The sequence below is a fragment of the Gigantopelta aegis genome, chromosome 11 (assembly GCF_016097555.1).
Source record: "Gigantopelta aegis isolate Gae_Host chromosome 11, Gae_host_genome, whole genome shotgun sequence".
Lineage (NCBI taxonomy): Eukaryota > Metazoa > Mollusca > Gastropoda > Neomphalida > Peltospiridae > Gigantopelta > Gigantopelta aegis.
In genome coordinates, this window is record NC_054709.1 from 28,822,473 (window position 1) to 28,842,476 (window position 20,004).

The 20,004-nt window shown below is 38.4% G+C and overlaps 1 protein-coding gene across 2 annotated transcripts in view; it reads left to right on the forward strand.

Annotated features, from left to right (window-relative positions):
- Positions 1-19,379, forward strand: part of LOC121385522 (sperm-associated antigen 16 protein-like) — a 26,877-nt gene extending 7,498 nt beyond the window's left edge. Inside the window, exons 5-17 of one of the 2 annotated variants that reach the window (XM_041516227.1) lie at positions 152-289; positions 1,586-1,693; positions 2,981-3,168; positions 4,956-5,092; positions 6,761-6,894; positions 7,532-7,675; positions 8,351-8,451; positions 8,844-8,928; positions 10,526-10,652; positions 12,280-12,345; positions 14,501-14,627; positions 15,822-15,886; positions 18,738-19,379. In XM_041516227.1, the coding sequence (XP_041372161.1) occupies positions 152-289; positions 1,586-1,693; positions 2,981-3,168; positions 4,956-5,092; positions 6,761-6,894; positions 7,532-7,675; positions 8,351-8,451; positions 8,844-8,928; positions 10,526-10,652; positions 12,280-12,345; positions 14,501-14,627; positions 15,822-15,886; positions 18,738-18,848 (1,531 nt within the window). In that variant the 3' untranslated portion in view covers positions 18,849-19,379. Of the gene's footprint in view, positions 1-151; positions 290-1,585; positions 1,694-2,980; positions 3,169-4,955; positions 5,093-6,760; positions 6,895-7,531; positions 7,676-8,350; positions 8,452-8,843; positions 8,929-10,525; positions 10,653-12,279; positions 12,346-14,088; positions 14,185-14,500; positions 14,628-15,821; positions 15,887-18,737 lie in introns of those variants that run through there. The other variant, XM_041516229.1, reaches the window with a different exon arrangement.
- The last annotated feature ends 625 nt before the right edge of the window (positions 19,380-20,004 follow it).

The window sequence follows — 20,004 nt, forward strand, 5'->3', positions numbered from 1 at the left end:
TAGTGCACTGGCTGGAACGAGAAATAGCCCAATCGCCTTACCGACAAAGATTGATACTAGACCGACCACATATCAAGCAAGCGCTTTACCACTGGGCTACATCCCGGCACTAACAAAGAAATGTCTTAACTGTAGTGCTCTTGTTTTCTAGGTACGAGCTACAACAGAAGGGACTGTTACATGAGGAGGATGTTGGGATTGTTCCCGAGGTTTACACGCGGAACCAGGATCTCGACATGGAGGTCAAGTTTCTCAAAAAAGAAGTCGAGAAATTCAGAAGCGCAGCACTGTAAACTTACTGATTTACTATAGTAGTAGAATTATACAGAGCATACTACATAAATGGCTGTTTTTGTACTAATTATCTCTCACAGCAGATTATTGAAAAAAGTTCAACGTCTTTTACAACTAAAACATGTTTATGTGTGCTTGCATTTAACTTAAATTACATAACTTAGACAGCTGTAGTCTATTTCAGTAGTGTTAATTTCACTGGACAGCTCATATAATGTTCTTTCCACGGTTATGTAAGTGTTAGGAATTTGGCAAATTTGATAAGGAAATCAGTAGTCGGATTAAATTTTCAGTTTTACAAAAATCACTAAGCTCATTAAAGAGATGTACATTGGCATACAGGCTCCCATTTTTGTAGAGAGGACAGGCTGACTTTTGCCCGAATCTGCATAACAACATTTAATCACATTAGCATTAATTACTACCAAATAGCTATATAGGGTAGGACTGAAAACAAACTACTACGCATTTTTACACAGATTACAACTCATTTTACGGGTAGAATGATGGAAATACCTGGTAAAAAGGTCTCAGGTTAGCACATTTTGCCCGAATATCTTGTACACTTATGGAAATGTATTTATTTTGCATATCTGCATGATTTATCATGGATAATATTTTAATGTGTCAAAGTCCATGGTATTCAAAATGGGGAGGGGGGGGGGGTGGTCTGTGTTTCCTCAACATTGTACCAGACCTGGGGCCTAATTCACAAAGGTCTCTTAGGCTCTGCTAGACAACAAAGTATCCTCTTTGTAAGTCTTTTAGCATTGCACTGCGAGATCGCAAAGTTGCGAGAGTTTAGTGAATTAGGCCCCTGGTTCTTTGCATGGTTGATCTTGTTAGGGTTAGGGTTAGCTTTAGAATGATTTATATGGGGAGTGGGGGGTGGAGGTATGGGTTAAACTCATTCTGATGGAATATAGAGTTGAAAGAATGTAGATATTCTCCATTTTATATTAATTCAAAATTACCATCAATTGGAACTTCTTGACATCTCCTTTACACAAAATTATAATCAGTACATCGTGGCCTGGGCCCCGTTCCACGAAGCGATCTTGGCCCTAAGATCACCGTAACTGCACAGCTAACATGCACTTACGGTGAGCTTAGTGCTAAGGTCGCTTTATGGAACAGAGCCCTGGACTCATGGTGTTATGATTGGCAAAAACAAATAAAAACATTGCTGGGTATGAAATCATCTGAGGTTGTCTGTGAAAGCTTATCTCCATTTCATACCCTTGCCCTTATTCTTTAAAACGTCACAAGAAACAATGTGGTTTTGTTTTAGGAAAGCGAAAGAGACGTTGGTTAAGATAAGGAAAGATCGTGACTATCACCGCATGCACCACAAGCGAGTGGTCCAGGAGAAAAGCAGACTGATAGAGGACTTCAAGAGGTATACAAAGATCTGTGAAGGTTTTCTCACCCAGTTTTCTCAATTAAAGTTTGTTTTGTTTAACGACACCACTGGAGCACATTGATGTATTAATCATCGGCTATTGGATGTCAAACATTTGGTAATTTTGACTGATAGTCATAGAGACGAAACACGCTACATTTTTCCATTAGTAGCAAGGGATCTTTTATATGCACCATCCCACAGACAGGATAGCACATACCACGTTCTTTGATACACCAGTCATGGTACACTGGCTGGAACGACGAATAGCCCAATGGGCCCACCGACAGGGATTGATCCCAAACCGACAACACATTAAGGGAGCGCTTTACCACTGGGCTACATCCCACCCCATTTCTCAATTATTACACTCCAGGAGTTGGATATAGCTCACTAGTAGAGTGCTCGTCTGATGTTCTGTGTGTTTTAAGATGGTATAAATCTGTAAACTAATTTATTAAATTTATAAAATTATTTATTAAATTATTTATTAAATTTATAAAATTATTTATTATAATTTATTAAATTAGTTATTACAATTTATAAAATTATTTATTACAATTTATAATAATACTGTTACATTGTAAATGATTTATAATAATATTGTCACATTAAGACTTATAATATTATATAGTAATTTATTGTAATTTATAAAATAGTTTATTATAATTTATTAATATACTATGTGTTACATTATAATTTACGATATTATATATAGGGAATAACTGGTTACTGTCTCAGGTCGAATGGCGAATGCAGCACGGCAGAGCCTCGCTGCATTTGCCATTCTAACCTTCGCAGGATAAAGCCAATATCTTAAGACAGTAACCAGTTATTTCTTTTATCCTGCAATCCTACAGGAATATTCGGAAAATCATTATTTATTCCAGTTTTGTGTACGCAAATCGAGTATTGTTAACCTAGCAAGGTTTTTACCATATGACGTCATACAAGATGCATGACGTCATTATTTGTAAGACACTAGCTACATTCTGTCACATTAAAAAAGCGTTTCTAAACTCTTAATTCATAAATAAATATAAAAATTTTGTATTGTTATCGCAAAAGTAAAAGTTATTTGTATTTACTGCACTTCAACAAATGATTTAATGAGTATGTTTATTGAAAATCTACTCTGAAATACTCGAATCGAGTCGGGCTTATGTCACGTGACTTATATTTTGGTCAGTGACCGAAAATATAGAGATTTATCTAGTCATCATATTTTGCAAATGTATACAGTGATTGCTGGATAAAGTAATTTATTATAATTTATGACTTCAGACTGAAGCGCCACTTTGGTCAGTATGAGCCGACATTGCAGCAACTGAAGTCGAAATACGAGGTTGCCATGAAGGAAAAGATGTTGGCGAAGCTGGAGCGGGACCGAGCTGTTGGTCAGGTGACCGGGCTACAGAGCACGCTCAAGAACATCGAGTCCTACAAGGGGGGATCAGCGAGGTCGTCACATGGTTAGTTGTCTCCCTTTACAGTCTGCTGTCAGCTGGAATCTGGGCCTTTTGAGTCTTTAGTTACAAAATTAATTCACCAAGAGATATATAGCAACAATAAAGTAAAACTAATATTAATTTCAAACATGGAGGCTTACAAGGGGAAATCAGTGACGTCATCACATAGTTTGTTGTCTCCCTTTACAGTCATTAATACACTAAGATATATAGCAACAATAAAGTAAAATAAATATTAATTTCAAACATGGAGGTTTACAAAGGGAGATCAACAAGATCATCACATGGTTAGTTGTCTCCCTTTACAGTCATCTGCTGTCAGCTGGAATCGGGGCCTTTTGAGTGTAGTTACAAAATTAATACACTTAGAGTTACTTAACAGCAATAAAGTAAAAATAATATTAATTTCAAACACGGAGGCTTACAAGGGGAGATCAGCGAGGTCATTACATGGTTATTTGTCTCCCTTTACAGTAATTTTGTTTTTGTTTATTTTGTTTAACGACAGCACTAGAGCACATTGATTTATTAATCACTAGCTATTGAATGTCAAACATTTGTTAATTTGAAATATTGTCTAAGAGAAGAAACCTACAATTTTTTCATTAGTAGCAAGGAATCTTTTATATGCACCATCGCCAAGACAGAATAGCACATACAACAGCTTTTCATATACCAGTTGTGGTGCACTGGCTAGAGCGAGAAATACCCCAATAGGTCCACTGACGGGGATCGATCCTAGACCGACTGCACATCAAGCAAGCGCTTTACTAGTGGGCTACGTCCCTCCTTCCTTTTACAGTCATTTGCCGTTAGGTGGAATCGGGACGTTTTAAGTCCGTAGTTACAAAATTAATACACTAAGAGGTATATTACAGCAATAAAGTAAAAGTAATATTGCTGTCAAACATGGAGGCTTACAAGGGGAGATCAGCCATGTCATTCCCATGGTTATCTCCCTTTACGGTCATTGGTAGCCTGTTCAGGAGGGCGAGTGCTTATGAACAGTTTGACTGATACCAGAGCTAGATCTAGGTCAGCAAATTTCTTTTGCCAAATTATCTATTAAATTTCAAAAATTGCAGAGCGAGTTTTAATGACTCAGTGGGTAGGTGTGAGACCACTACACCCTTTTCTCTCTCACTAACCACTAACAACTAATATACTGTCTTGATAGCTGAGGTGTGTGTCCAGGACAGTGTGCTGGAATATTAATGGATATAATGTTTGTTTTGTTTAACTACACCACTAGAGCACATTGATTAATAAATCATCAGCTATTGGATGTCAAACATTTGATAATTCTGACACGAAGTCATCAGAGGAAACCCGCTACATTTTTTCTAACACAGCAAGAGATCTTTTATATGCACTTCCCTACAGACAGGAAAGCACATACCATGGCCTTTGATCAGTTGTGGTGCACTGGTTGGATTGAGGAAAAAAGGAATCCATGGATGGATCCACAAAGGGGGTTTAATCCTGTGATGCAAGCACCTCAAGCGAGCACTCAACTGATTGAGCTAAATCCTGTCCCCAAAAACGTTTGTACTGTTGAATCCCGTCGGCTCGAACACCGTTGATGCTCGAGAAACTGTTTGACGCATCGGGTAGTTAGATCTAGCCATTAGGTAAACATTCTGTAAGTGTAACACAGGATTTTGGTTTTGGTTCAAGCATTGCGGTGTATTCGACCCTGCCGAGTTCGACACAGTGAGATTCTACTACAATTATATCAAGATTATTTATATTTACAATGTTTTTTGTATTTTGTTGTTTTTTTCTAACAGACAACACATGTCAACATGGCAGCCTCGACTCGAGTCAGACCGATCCGGGCCCCACTCAGCAGATGTTGCGAGCAGAGAGAGAGAAATATGTGAAAGACGTACAGCAGTACCCTGAAGACTACAAGAGACATCCAAAAGTATGGATCATTAAAATATCAACTACTGTACTGTACTACTCCACCTGTACAGTCAAGCTGATGACAGTGGTTCAAATCCCGTCAAAGCTGGCTCACACTTTCATTCATCTTTCTCATCTATCTCCCTCTGTCTACCATTCTTATTATCTAAATTTTTAAAAATGTCTTTTTATTCCTTTGAATTCCATAGAGAAAGGATCAAAATATCGGTCACCATGGACAGTTATGTATTATGGCATTCCTGAACAATTACAGCAGACTTAGCATAAAAAAAAAATGTTAAAGTTTGTTCTGTTTTATGCAACCACTAGAGCCCGTTGATTAATTAATCATCGGCTATATTGGATGTCAAACATTTCGTAATTCTGACATACAGTCTTCAGAGGAAAGAAAGAAAGTTTGTTTTGTTTAACAACACCACTAGAGCACATTGATTTATGAATCATCGGCTATTGGATGTCAAACATTTCGTAATTCTGAAATACAGTCTTCAGAGGAAAGAAAGTTTGTTTTGTTTAACAACACCACTAGAGCACATTGATTTATGAATCATCAGCTATTGGATGTCAAACATATGGTCATTTTGACAGTCATAGAGATGAAACCTGCTACATTTTTCCATTAGTAGCACGAGATCTTTTATATGCCCCATCCCACAGACAGGATAGCACATACCATGGCCTTTGATATACCAGTCGTGGTGCACTGGCTAGAGCGAGAAATAGCCCAATGGGTCCACCGACCGCACTTCAAGCAAGCGTTTTCCCACTGGGCTACAAGCCCATTACATTTGTCTGTTAGCATGGGATCTTTTATATGCACTTTCCCACGTTCAAAACAGCACATACCATGGCATTCCATATATCAGTCATGTGGCACTGATTGGGGTGGGAAAACTTAACATATAGGCTGAAATATATGAAATATTTAAAATTTCTAAATCGATAGTTAACACCATCATTTTATCTTTATGCCATGCAACCCTGCTTTTATCTATGGTTTGTGAATATTACAAAGAAAGCAGGTTGCTAATTTAATATGATTCCGTGCTTCTGCGAACTCCAGATTTTGGGTCTGAAGCGTAAGATTGTGATACGGAATCCCAAAATATCTGCCGGCCTCGGTGACGTCGTGGTTAGGCCATCGGTATACAGGCTGGTAGGTACTGGGTTCGGATCCCAGTCGAGGCATGGGATTTTTAATCCAGATACCGACTCCAAACCCTGAGTGAGTGCTCCGCAAGGCTCATTGGGTAGGTGTAAACCACCTGCACCGACCAGTGATCCATAACTGGTTCAACAAAGGCCATGGTTTGTGCTATCCTGCCTGTGGGAAGTGCAAATAAAAAATTCCTTGCTGCTAATCGGAAAGAGTAGCCCATATAGTGGCGACAGTGGGTGTCCTCTCAAAATCTGTGTGGTCCCTAACCATATGTCTGACGCCATATAACCGTAAATAAAATGTGTTGAGTGCGTCGTTAAATAAAACATTTCTTTCTTTCCCAAAATATCTGTATTAAATCATGTTTATGATTCTGGTGGAATCCTAAAAAAAAAAAAAAAATCTAGCAGGTTTCACTTTATTGTTTAAGGGTTATTTTCTGATGTTTAAGTAACAATAATACAACATACTTTTCTCAAGTTTTAATGTTGTTGTTTTTTTGTATAGGATTCTGAATTCCCTGTAGACACTGGTGTAAACCCGTACCTGAGTATGTCAAAATCGCCGTCCAGTCACCTGACACGCACCGGTGGATTCAGACTGTCGAACACGTTCCAGGCTCACGCCCATCCCATAAGTGGGTAAGAAAAGAAATGAATTAGGATTAATTAATTAAATCAGAATTATCAACATTTTAATATATTTTCTCTTTTTTTTTTTTTTTTTTTTTTTTTTTTTTTTTTGCTATTTTCTCCCATAAAAGCAAAGCTTTTTTGTGTAAAAGTATGTTCTCACATTAACTCCCTCCCTTGAGAGAGATGGGAGAGGTACAGAACCCTGGTGATTAAGAAAATGTCAATGGCAAAAAAAGAAATATGCCCATGGAAAAATAGCATGCAAGGTATTTTTGCAGTTAATGTGTAAAAGAAGAGTTTAATTTGTCAGTATTCTAAAAAATATTAATAAATGATCAAGAAAAGTAATATAAATATTGCAGGTCCCATGACAATAAATGTCGCAGAAAATTGAAAACAGTGTGACAATGTCATGGAGATTGTAGATTGTCATAGTTAAATTAGAGACTTAAATATGGAGGAGATGGGGCAGAAAGAGAGAGAGAGAGAGAGAGAGAGAGAGAGAGAGAGAGAGAGAGAGAGACAGAGAGAGACAGAGGGAAGGAGGGAAGGAGGGAGGGAGGGGAGGATAGAGGGAGGGAGAAGTGATAGAAGATGGGACACATATTAATTTTTATTTATTTTCTTTTTGTTTGTTTTTCAGATTAGCTCTACATCCTCGTAAGCAGATTCTTGCAAGCTGCAGTGATGACCATACATGGAAGATGTGGGCGGTGCCTAGTGGTGACATCATCATGACTGGGGAGGGGCACACTGACTGGGTCTCTAGCTGTGACTTCCATCCATCGTAAGAACTCAGTATTTGTCGGGGGGGGGGGGGGGGGGGGTGTCTTCCCATTCTTATCGGTACACGACAGGGTGAAGACCATACACATGTACATGGGAGATATCACTTCGATTCATCATAAGATTATTCTGATTAAACAATGTGCAGGGGTGTCATTAAGAAGACGTTCCTTTCCTTTTTTTCTCTCACATTCTAAACCAAGTGTCTGTCGCAGTAGATTGTACCAATTATGTCAAACACCCAGTAGTCACTGATTAAACACACATTTAATTTGTTTTTCATTCATTCATTCATTGAATAATTCAATAGTTCATTCCATTTTGTTTCAGAGGGGCTAAGTTGGCGACCACCAGTGGTCACTGATTAAAACAAACATTTAATTTGTTTTTCATTCATTCATTCATTCATTCATTCATTGAATAATTGAATAATTCATTCCATTTTGTTTCAGAGGGGCTAAGTTGGCGACCACCAGTGGTCCCTGATTAAACAAGTATTTAATTTGTTTTTCATTCATTCATTCATTCATTCATTCATTCATTCATTGAATAATTCATTCCATTTTGTTTCAGAGGGACTAAGTTGGCGACCACCAGTGGTCCCTGATTAAACAAGTATTTAATTTGTTTTTTTCATTCATTCATTCATTCATTCATTCATTCCATTTTGTTTCAGAGGGGCTAAGTTGGCGACCACCAGCGGTGACACGACGGTGAAGATTTGGGATTTCAACAAAGCGGAATGTGTCCACACATTCACCGACCACTCGCTGGCGGGTCAGTCCATTTTACAGTGTTCGCAATAACAACTTTACAAGTGAAAACCTTCTCGGACAAGCGAAATGTACCCCAGCGGTTGTCCAGTGGACAAGCGAAAATATTCAGTGCAGTTTCATTTTACGCAATCAAAAACATCGTCCTTGCACTTGCATGGTGCATATAAAAGATCTCTTGCTACTAATAGAAAAATGTAGCGGGTTTCCTCTCTAAGACTATATGATGAAATTACCAAATATTTGACATCCAAAGCAGTGTGCTTTAGTGGTGTCGTTAAACAAAACAAACTTTTTAACTTTTAAACAAAGCAAAAGTCTAACCTTAAATTTCTTTATATCAAAATGTTTTTGTCAAATGGTACAAATAATGATTTATTGTTATTGTATTTTTAGTATGGAGCTGCTCATGGCACTCATGTGGAGATTTCCTTGCATCCAGCTCGATGGACAACACGGCAAAAGTCTGGGATCTAAACAGGTAGGAAGATAATCTTTCACAACATTTAATTATTAAGTGTGTGTGTGACTGTGTGTGTGTGTGTGACTGTGTGTGTGTGTGTGACTGCGTGTGTGTGTGTGACTGCGTGTGTGTGTGACTGTGTGTGTGTAGTGTGTGTAGTATGTGTGTGTGTAGTGTGTGTGTGTGTAGTGTGTGTGTGTGTGTAGTATGTGTGTGTAGTGTGTGTGTGTCTGTGTGTGTAGTATGTGTGTGTGTAGTGTGTGTGTAGTGTAGTGTGTGTGTGTAGTGTGTGTCTGTGTAGTGTGTGTGTAGTGTGTGTGTAGTGTGTGTGTGTAGTGTGTGTCTGTGTAGTGTGTGTGTAGTGTGTGTGTATAGTATGTGTGTGTGTGTGTAGTGTAGTGTGTGTGTAGTGTGTGTGTGTGTGTGTGTGTGTAGTGTGTGTGTGTGTGTAGTATGTGTGTGTGTGTAGTGTGTGTGTAGTATGTGTGTGTCTGTGTGTGTGTAGTATGTGTATGTGATTGTGTACATATGTGTTTTTGTTTGTGTGTTTGCGTGTGAGTGTCTTGTGCATACAGATCTCTCAAGTGGGAACTTTCACAAGGAGTGAGATCTTGTCTGAATCTGAACTATCGGAGTCTGACATTGTGAATCCGAATAAACCGGCGGGGGAAATAAGCACGCAGACAATTGGTCAGTGTTCGAGATTCTGACCAGTAAACGACGTGGACACCTATTATATAATTTTAGTGCATTACAATGCTTAACTGGTCCGACCGGCAGCCACAGGCTTGTTTGTTGGTCGTCGAGATTGAATGAACAACAAAAAATATATGTGTATAAAAAAAATTGCTATAATGTTTAAAATGCATGAGAAAATCATGTATCGGTGTGAGAGCGTGACACGACGTTCAAATGCGTGAGTTTCACGCCGGATATGTGAGACTTGACAGCACTGTGCATATATCAGTGCATAAGAAGATACATGTGTGCATGAATTACACCCATGTCACATGCCACTGCATTAGACAACCTAAACAAGCATTCTGAGAGTACTGTTAAAGCAATACATGTCCCCCAACTGACCCAGCAAATTTTTGTATCTTCTAAATTCATGGGCCTTAACTCTGTGAAAATGGATAAATTGCCATAAAAGTCAAACTTGATCTGTAACAGTACATGCAAAATGTCAGCTGAATATCTCAAAGCACCGTGAGAGAAACATCCAGAAAACAAATTTTCTTATCTCCTAAGTTCAAGGGCCATAACGCTTTCAGAAATGGGTAAATCACCATGAAAGTCAAACTTGATCTGTGTCAGTACATGGTAAAGCCATACACAAAATTTCAGCAAAATATCTCAAGGCTTTTTGAAAAAAACATCCGGAAAACTATATGTGGGACAGACAGACGGATGGACAGACAGACAGAAAGACGGACGGAGTTGAAACCTATAGTCCCCTCCAGTTGGATCGGTAGTGGTCTAATGATTTTAAAGTACTGTCCGTATGTTTTCAGCTAACATCAGTTTCAAGTGAATAGTGGACACAATGAATTTCCTTTCCTTAAAGCACATAAAAATTTATTATATCCTTGATCTTTAAAAATTGTTCTTTCAGTTTGCGGTGTCGGTACACACTGCGTGGTCATGCAGATTCAGTGAACAGCATAGAGTTCCTCCACTTTTCTAATATTCTCCTCACAGCGTCAGCAGACAAAACTCTCTCCCTGTGGGACGCAAGAACAGTATGTATAATTCTTGGTATTCTTAGTACGACAGTAACATCAAATATGTATATTTATTGAAGCGATTCTTAGTATGACAGTAACATCAAATATGTATATTTATTGAAGTGATTCTTAGTACTACGGTAACATCAAATATGTATATTTATTGAAGTGATTCTTAGTAACATCAAATATGTATATTTATTGAAGTGATTCTTAGTAACATCAAATATGTATATTTATTGAAGTGATTCTTAGTAACATCAAATATGTATATTTATTGAAGTGATTCTTAGTAACATCAAATATGTATATTTATTCAAGCGATTCTTCGTAACATCAAATATGTAAATTTATTGAAGTGATTCTTAGTAACATCAAATATGTATATTTATTGAAGTGATTCTTAGTAACATCAAATATGTATATTTATTGAAGTGATTCTTAGTAACATCAAATATGTATATTTATTCAAGCGATTCTTCGAGCTACGGTAACATCAAATATGTATATTTATTGAAGTGATTCTTAGTAACATAAAATATGTATATTTATTGAAGTGATTCTTAGTAACATCAAATATGTATATTTATTCAAGCGATTCTTCGTGCTACGGTAACATCAAATATGTATATTTATTCAAGCGATTGATAAATCATTGGGGTTTTGAGAGGGTCTGCATATTACTTCATCTGTATTCACATAGTGATGGCATTTCCAATAGTTTTCTTAATTAAACAAACCATTAGTAACGCAGTTTATTGCAGACCTATTGTTTCGCATGGTCAAAGGCCGTGGTATGTGCTTTCCTGTCTGTGAGAAAATGCGTATAAAAGATCCCGTGCTACTAATGGACAAATATAGCGGGTTTCCTCTCTAAGACTACACGTATATATGAGAATAGCCAAATGTTTGACACCAATATTAGGCAATGATTAATAAATCAATGCAGGGCACAATATTTCACGAGAACCATTGTTCTGTTCACTTGTTCAGTTACGCAACTTTAAAATCACGAGAACCGCCAATCAGTTACATGGTGAACAATTACATTCTAAAATTAAAAGTATCATATATCAGTAATGAAAGTGAAAATCAGTTTGTTTTTGAACCGCCAATGTAGCACAGAGCCGTAGTACAAGTGTTTTAGGATTAGGTAGTCATAACTCATCGGTTACGAGAACTATATTCACCTGACCAATTGTTTGGTTACCCTGAGTAAAACTCGTGGTTAAGCTATCAGACATAAGGCTGGTAGGTACTGGGTTCGCAGCCCGGTACAGGCTCCCACCCAGAGCGAGTTTTAACGACTCGATGGATAGGTGTAAGACCACTACACCGACTTCTCTATCACTAACCCACTGTCCTGGACAGACAGCCCAGATAGCTGAGGTGTGTGCCCAGGACAGCATGCTTGAACAGTAATTGGATATAAGCACAAAAATAAGTTGAAATGAATGAAATCAAAATGTTATTTTTCTCACAGTCATTAATTCACCACTTAAAGCCATTTACTTTAGCATGGCGGAGTTGTGTTCATGCTTCTGAAAAACATTTATATCTGAAAATGTAGTAAAAGATGTCAGTTATTTCGCTAATTGTTTAGTTACTGCCATTTGATGACATATTTTTTTTCATTTTCCAGGGCCTGTGTGCACAAACGTTCTACGGACACATGCATTCTGTAAACAAGGCGGTATTTAATATGAAGGTTGGTCTTTCTTATGAGACGAGGGGTTAAGTTAGATTGACTAATTTCTGAATCATGTTTGTACAACAGGTTTGCCAGACTGTTTTTTTCGTCACATTTACTCACTGTAACTGTTTACACCATTTGATTACAACAGTCTCCTATAAATGTGGGGACGGGACGGGACGTAGCCCAGTGGTACAGCGCTCGCCTTATGCGCGATCCATCTAGGATCGATGCTCATTGGTGGGCCCACTGGGCTATTTCTCGTTCCAGCCAGAGCTCCACAACAAAGGCTGTGGTATGTACTATCCTGTCTGTGGGATGGTGCATATAAAAGAAGCCTTGCTGCTAATTGAAAAGAGTAGCCCATGAAGTGGTGACGGCGTGTTTCCTCTCTCGATATCTGTGTGGTCCTTAACCATATGTCCGACGCCATATAACCGAGAAAAAAAAAATGTGTTGAGTGCGTCATATAAATAAAACATTTCCTTCCTATAAATGTCTGGATTCATTCAACTGATTGGGTTTTTTTCTCTCGTTCCAACCAGTTCTTTTTTTTTTTACTCCAGAAAATAGCATACACATCTCGGGGATTTAATTTGTATAAGCAGGTGCGGATTCAGGCGGGGTCCAAGGGGCCCACCACCCCCCCCCCCCCTCCTATTTTTAATCAAACAATATATATTACAGAATACACAAAAAATGCAAACTTATCCTGCCCATCTGTCAAGGACCTTTAAATTCTATTTTCAAAAACAAGAACAGCTTTTGGGCCCTCTATTAAAAAAATCTGGATCCGTGCCTGATAAGAGAAAGTTTGATGTTTTAGATAAATAGAGAATTCATCATTAGTTGTTTTTTATGTTTTAGATAAATAGAGAATTCATCATTAGTGGGTTTTAATGTTTCAGATAAATAGAGGATTCATCATTAGTGGTTTTTTATGTTTCAGATAAATAGAGAATTCATCATTAGTGGGTTTTTATGTTTTAGATAAATAGAGAATTCATCATTAGTGGTTTTTTATGTTTCAGATAAATAGAGAATTCATCATTAGTGGTTTTTTAGTATGGAAAATATCAACAGAGTCTATGTTAATTGGTTATTTGTCGCGGCTCTGTTGAGACAAATACCGATTAACTAGATGAGGTTGATATTTTACATATTAAAAAACACGAACAGTGAATTCTATTTATCCTATAACACTTGTAAAATAACATTTTAATTCAGTATTTAGTAAATCAAACTTCTGAAGTTGCCTCACTGGTAATATGACATCATCGCGATTTGCACAAATGTAGTTTGACATCACGCAGTACACGTAAATCTCATCAAAAGGTTACGCTCGGATATACAAGTCTTGTTCGCTGTGAACAAATGACCCATTGACAGCAAAACATTAACCAAGTTAATAATGATAAATATCAAACGGTTTTATGCAGGAACATCAGAAACAATTAAAAGTTGGTACAGCCATGAAAGCAATGTATATGATGAGAGAAAAAAACGTTCCTGGCCCAAAAAGTACCGGAAGAGAAAAAACCATTCCTGGCCAAAAAAGTGGTACGGCCATAGCTGTATCGCTTCTGACGCCCCTGTTATGACATTGATAAAATATGGGTAAATTATAGGGTAAACTGTACTGTACGTTGTTTCAGGGGAACACTGTGGCGTCTTGCGATTCTTACGGAGTTATCAAGCTGTGGGATGTACGAACCATTGTCCCAATTATAGGGTAAACTATACTGTACGTTGTTTCAGGGTAACACTGTGGCGTCTTGCGATTCTTACGGAGTTATCAAGCTGTGGGATGTACGAACCATTGTCCCAATTATAGGGTAAACTGTACTGTACGTTGTTTCAGGGTAACACTGTGGCGTCTTGCGATTCTTACGGAGTTATCAAGCTGTGGGATGTACGAACCATTGTCCCAATTATAGGGTAAACTGTACTGTACGTTGTTTCAGGGTAACACTGTGGCGTCTTGCGATTCTTACGGAGTTATCAAGCTGTGGGATGTACGAACCATTGTCCCAATTATAGGGTAAACTGTACTGTACGTTGTTTCAGGGTAACACTGTGGCGTCTTGTGATTCTTACGGAGTTATCAAGCTGTGGGATGTACGAACCATTGTCCCAATTATAGGGTAAACTGTACTGTACGTTGTTTCAGGGTAACACTGTGGCGTCTTGCGATTCTTACGGAGTTATCAAGCTGTGGGATGTACGAACCATTGCCCCAATGACAAGCATTGACCTGGGACCACACGCAGCGAACCATGTCTCATTCGACTCATCAGGTTTGTAATCATTACGAAGGTCTCAGCAGGATACAAAAGACAGTGAAACCCCTCTAAACCGGACACCCTCGTTAACCCCCTGAGAATCTCACTTTTTTTTTTACTTCAGAAAATAGCATACACATCTAGGGGTTTCATTTGTATAGTGTTTCATTTGTGCCCCCCCCCCCCCCCCCTAGAATTTTGATTAGGGTATGGCCCTGACCGTGGTATGTGCTTTACTGTCTGTGGGAAAGTGTATACAAAAGATCCCTTGGTGTATTAGGAAAAATGTAGCGGGTTTCCTCTGATGACTACTTTTCAAAATTAACAAATATTTGATATCCAATAGTGGTGTCGTTAAAGAAAACAAACTTTTTGTAATTTTTAATTAATGGTTTTTGGGTCCCCAACCCTAACATTACTATGTTGTTCTGGAGAATAAACTTTACAAAAAACAAACAACGTCTGTAGCTCTACAAAGAGTAAGCGCTGAATTTACAAATCCTGTTTATGTCTTACGTGTGTATAACTACAAACATTTACAATGCTTAAACACCTGCATTTAAAAAAACATATATGAGGCTTTGTAAATAAGCCGTTTCGCCAATTAATATAGAAATATATTTGCCAAATTTAAGTTTAACTTCCATTTTGTGATTTTGTGAAAGACAGCTAATTTCATTTCATTTCAACTTATTTTCGTGCTTATATATCCAATTAAGGTTCAAGCACACTGTCCTGGGCACACACCTCAGCCATCTGGGCTGTCTGTCCAGGACAGTGGGTTAGTTGTTAATTGTTAGTGAGAGAGAAGAGGGTGTAGTGGCCTTACGCCTACCCAATGAGCCCTTAAGAATTCGCTCTGGGTTAGAGTCGGTACTGGGCTGCGAACCCTGTACCTACCAGCCTGTAGTCCGATGGCTTAACCACTGTGCCACCAAGGGTGGTTGACGGCTTAAAGCCTGGATTAATACTAGTGGTAATCCTGGCTTCAGTGGTGTAGTGGTTAGGTCATTGGCTTTAGTAGTTAACAAGGGTTCAATTCTTCAGTATTAATATTTTCTTTTATTATCATTTTGTTTCTCTTTATTTTGTTGCACATTTGTTTTTCATATCCATTCAAATAAATATTCATAATTGTGACATATTCATATGTATCTTTTTTCTTCTCTCTCTCTTGTTATATGTTGGGGTTTTTCCATTTTTCTCTAGGTGCGATTCTTGCTGTGGCCAGTAATGACAGTACAATTAAAATGTATGAAGTCAGTAATGCACAGGTATGTGACATCGTAGTTGGACATAGCAGTAGTGTAGCGTGGTCGGAGCCACCAGGGCATTTGCCCTGGACACAAAATTCTGGACTGGCGGAAGGGACTTGGAGAGTGCTAACGGTCCACTAGTTAGGGGGCACAATACTTAACTGGCCCTGAGCACTGGCAACCAACACTACGCCACTGGTACATAGTCAAACGTTATGTTGTTATAGGGATTAACATGCACATTCAGAGCAAGCGGTTTTAGTGCACGCCTGTCATGGACAGAGGTGTCGGCCTCAGCCGGCTCCTCTGTCCAAGACAGGACCATAGTGAAAGTGGTGGTAGTGATATTAGTAGTGGGAGTTACGGAAGTGGTGGTAGTGATATTAGTAGTGGGAGTTACGGAAGTGGTGGTAGGTGATATTAGTAGTGGGAGTTACGGAAGTGGTGGTAGTGATATTAGTAGTGGGAGTTACGGAAGTGGTGGTAGGTGATATTAGTAGTGGGAGTTACGGAAGTGGTGGTAGGTGATATTAGTAGTGGGAGTTACGGAAGTGGTGGTAGTGATATTAGTAGTGGGAGTTACGGAAGTGGTGGTAGGTGATATTAGTAGTGGGAGTTACGGAAGTGGTGGTAGGTGATATTAGTAGTGGGAGTTACGGAAGTGGTGGTAGTGATATTAGTAGTGGGAGTTACGGAAGTGGTGGTAGTGAGATTAGTAGTGTGAGTTACGTAAGTGGTGGTAGTGATATTAGTAGTGGGAGTTACGGAAGTGGTGGTCGTGATATTAGTAGTGGGAGTTACGGAAGTGGTGGTCGTGATATTAGTAGTGGGAGTTACGGAAGTGGTGGTAGTGATATTAGTAGTGGGAGTTACAGAAGTGGTGGTAGTGATATTAGTAGTGGGAGTTACGGAAGTGGTGATAATAGTAGTGGGAGTTACAGAAGTGGTGGTAGTGATATTAGTAGTGGGAGTTACAGAAGTGGTGGTAGTGATATTAGTAGTGGGAGTTACGGAAGTGGTGATATTAGTAGTGGGAGTTACGGAAGTGGTGGTAGTGATATTAGTAGTGGGAGTTACGGAAGTGGTGGTGGTGATATTAGTAGTGGGAGTTACGGAAGTGGTGGTGGTGATATTAGTAGTGGGAGTTACGGAAGTGGTGGTAGGTGATATTAGTAGCGGGAGTTACGGAAGTGGTGGTAGTGATATTAGTAGCGGGAGTTACGGAAATGGTGGTAGTGATATTAGTAGTGGGAGTTACGGAAGTGGTGGTAGTGATATTAGTAGTGGGAGTTACGGAAGTGGTGGTAGTGATATTAGTAGTGGGAGTTACGGAAGTGGTGGTCGTGATATTAGTAGTGGGAGTTACAGAAGTGGTGGTAGTGATATTAGTAGTGGGAGTTACGGAAGTGGTGATATTAGTAGTGGGAGTTACAGAAGTGGTGGTAGTGATATTAGTAGTGGGAGTTACAGAAGTGGTGGTAGTGATATTAGTAGTGGGAGTTACGGAAGTGGTGATATTAGTAGTGGGAGTTACGGAAGTGGTGGTAGTGATATTAGTAGTGGGAGTTATGGAAGTGGTGGTGGTGATATTAGTAGTGGGAGTTACGGAAGTGGTGGTAGTGATATTAGTAGTGGGAGTTACGGAAGTGGTGGTCGTGATATTAGTAGTGGGAGTTACGGAAGTGGTGGTAGTGATATTAGTAGTGGGAGTTACAGAAGTGGTGGTAGTGATATTAGTAGTGGGAGTTACGAAAGTGGTGATATTAGTAGTGGGAGTTACAGAAGTGGTGGTAGTGATATTAGTAGTGGGAGTTACAGAAGTGGTGGTGGTGATATTAGTAGTGGGAGTTACGGCAGTGGTGGTGGTGATATTAGTAGTGGGAGTTACGGCAGTGGTGGTGGCGATATTAGTAGTGGGAGTTATGGAAGTGGTGGTGGCGATATTAGTAGTGGGAGTTACGGAAGTGGTGGTGGCGATATTAGTAGTGGGAGTTACGGAAGTGGTGGTGGCGATATTAGTAGTGGGAGTTACGGAAGTGGTGGTAGCGATATTAGTAGTGGGAGTTACGGAAGTGGTGGTCGTGATATTAGTAGTGGGAGTTACAGAAGTGGTGGTAGTGATATTAGTAGTGGGAGTTATGGCAGTGGTGGTGGTGATATTAGTAGTGGGAGTTACGGAAGTGGTGATAGTGATATTAGTAGTGGGAGTTACGGCAGTGGTGGCAGTAATATTAGTAGTGGGAGTTACGGATGTGGTGGCAGTGATATTAGTAGTGGGAGTTACGGAAGTGGTGGTAGTGATATTAGTAGTGGGAGTTATGGCAGTGGTGGCAGTAATATTAGTAGTGGGAGTTACGGATGCAACATCTGTGCTGCAGGTTTGCTTTGCAGAATTTGTGTCATAAAATACTACATATAATTAGGAATTTTGGGGGGTCATTTCTTGTAATTTTATCAATGTATAACAGTTGTACTTTGTATAAAATTGCATAAAATAGCAAAGCTATGGTAATTTATACATTTGTGACCATTATAGAATAAAACAAACAAAAATCTGTTTCTTTTGTTCCCATCATGTTTTACTTAATGAGATCATTTTCTGCATCATATCAAAGGATAAAATTAAGTTTTCTAGTGATATTTAGTAAATTGTATAACTAGAAATAAATTTATACATAATCTGCGTAATATTCATACACATAATGTGCTAGTTACTTTTAGGATAGGCCTACCTCTAATTGGTCACAAAGATGTTTGTTTTTAGTATATTGAAGAACAATTGGTTGCTGTTTTTTAAGTGATACCTCTGATTGGTCACAAAAGATATTTGTTTTTAGTATACTGACAAACAATTGGTTGCTATTTTTAGGTGACACCTCTGATTGGTCACGAAGATGCTGTCCAGTGTCTGGCATTTGACAAGAGTGGAGACTTCATGGTGTCTGGTGGAAGTGACACCACCATCAGAATTTGGTCCTAAAAACATCCACATTATATCTTATTAAATCAGTTATCAACAAATATTAAAGAAGTCTTAGTTGATATGGAATATTTTTGGAAATAAAGTGAAAAGTTTTGGAACTTTAAATATTCAAAATGGTGTTTATATGTTGCTGGATGTGGATTTTGTAATCTTTTTTTTTTTAGTGTATTTATTTAGTAGACTTTCATTTTCATTAAATGACGGAAGGAACACAAATTTTGAATAGGGTGTCTTTATTTCAAGTGATAGTGAATTTGTTGGGGTTTTTTTTCACCCCGACCAATTTGAGTACATATTCCTTCTACTTTTATTCCAGTTAATTAAACTTTGGACAAAAAGACAAATAAAACACTCCATTAGCCCTGTGAAACGTGCACAGCAGTTTTTATTTCTTCACTGTGGAAGTAACTGAGAAGGGGACTTATAGATAGAAAACTGTGATATCATACCAATAAAACTTTAAATGTTGTGAATTTCATAAACATGTGAATATTAAAATATATATGAAATAAATTTATTTCTAGTTTACTTTTTTGTTGTTCATTGATTATACCACAGATACCTGAAGCGATCTTTATCTGTGTAGATCAGGGACCTAATTCACAAAACTCTCTTAGACTCTGCTAGACAGCAAGTCTTTTAGCATTGCACTGCGAGATCTCAAAGTTGAGAGAGTTTAGTGAATTAGGCCCCAGGCCTATAGGCACAATATCTTAAGTGGTGGGGGAGGCACAATCTCTACTTGGGGGACACTATCTTCAGTGGGGGTACAATTAAGCCAGATTTTTATCTCTATTAGTTCAATACTGGTCCAACCAGAGGGGACTATAGGTTTCATCTGTCCTTCTGTCTGTCCCATATATATATATATATATATATACAAACAAAACTTCACATACGTTGTTTTTTTCGCTTCCTATTTATTGGAGTTTATTTTGCACAAGAATATAAGACTGCTATGGTATGTTCTTTCGCAAAATAACTAGTGCAATAAATAGGAAGCAAAAACAACGTGAAGTTCTGTACTTATTACAAACCTTTTATGTTTTACAAAAATGTTTTTTAATTTAACATAACAACACTTTGTTAAATCTATGATCAAAACTCCATGGATTTACTAAACGCTAAGATTCATACTCTGCGGCAGCCTTGT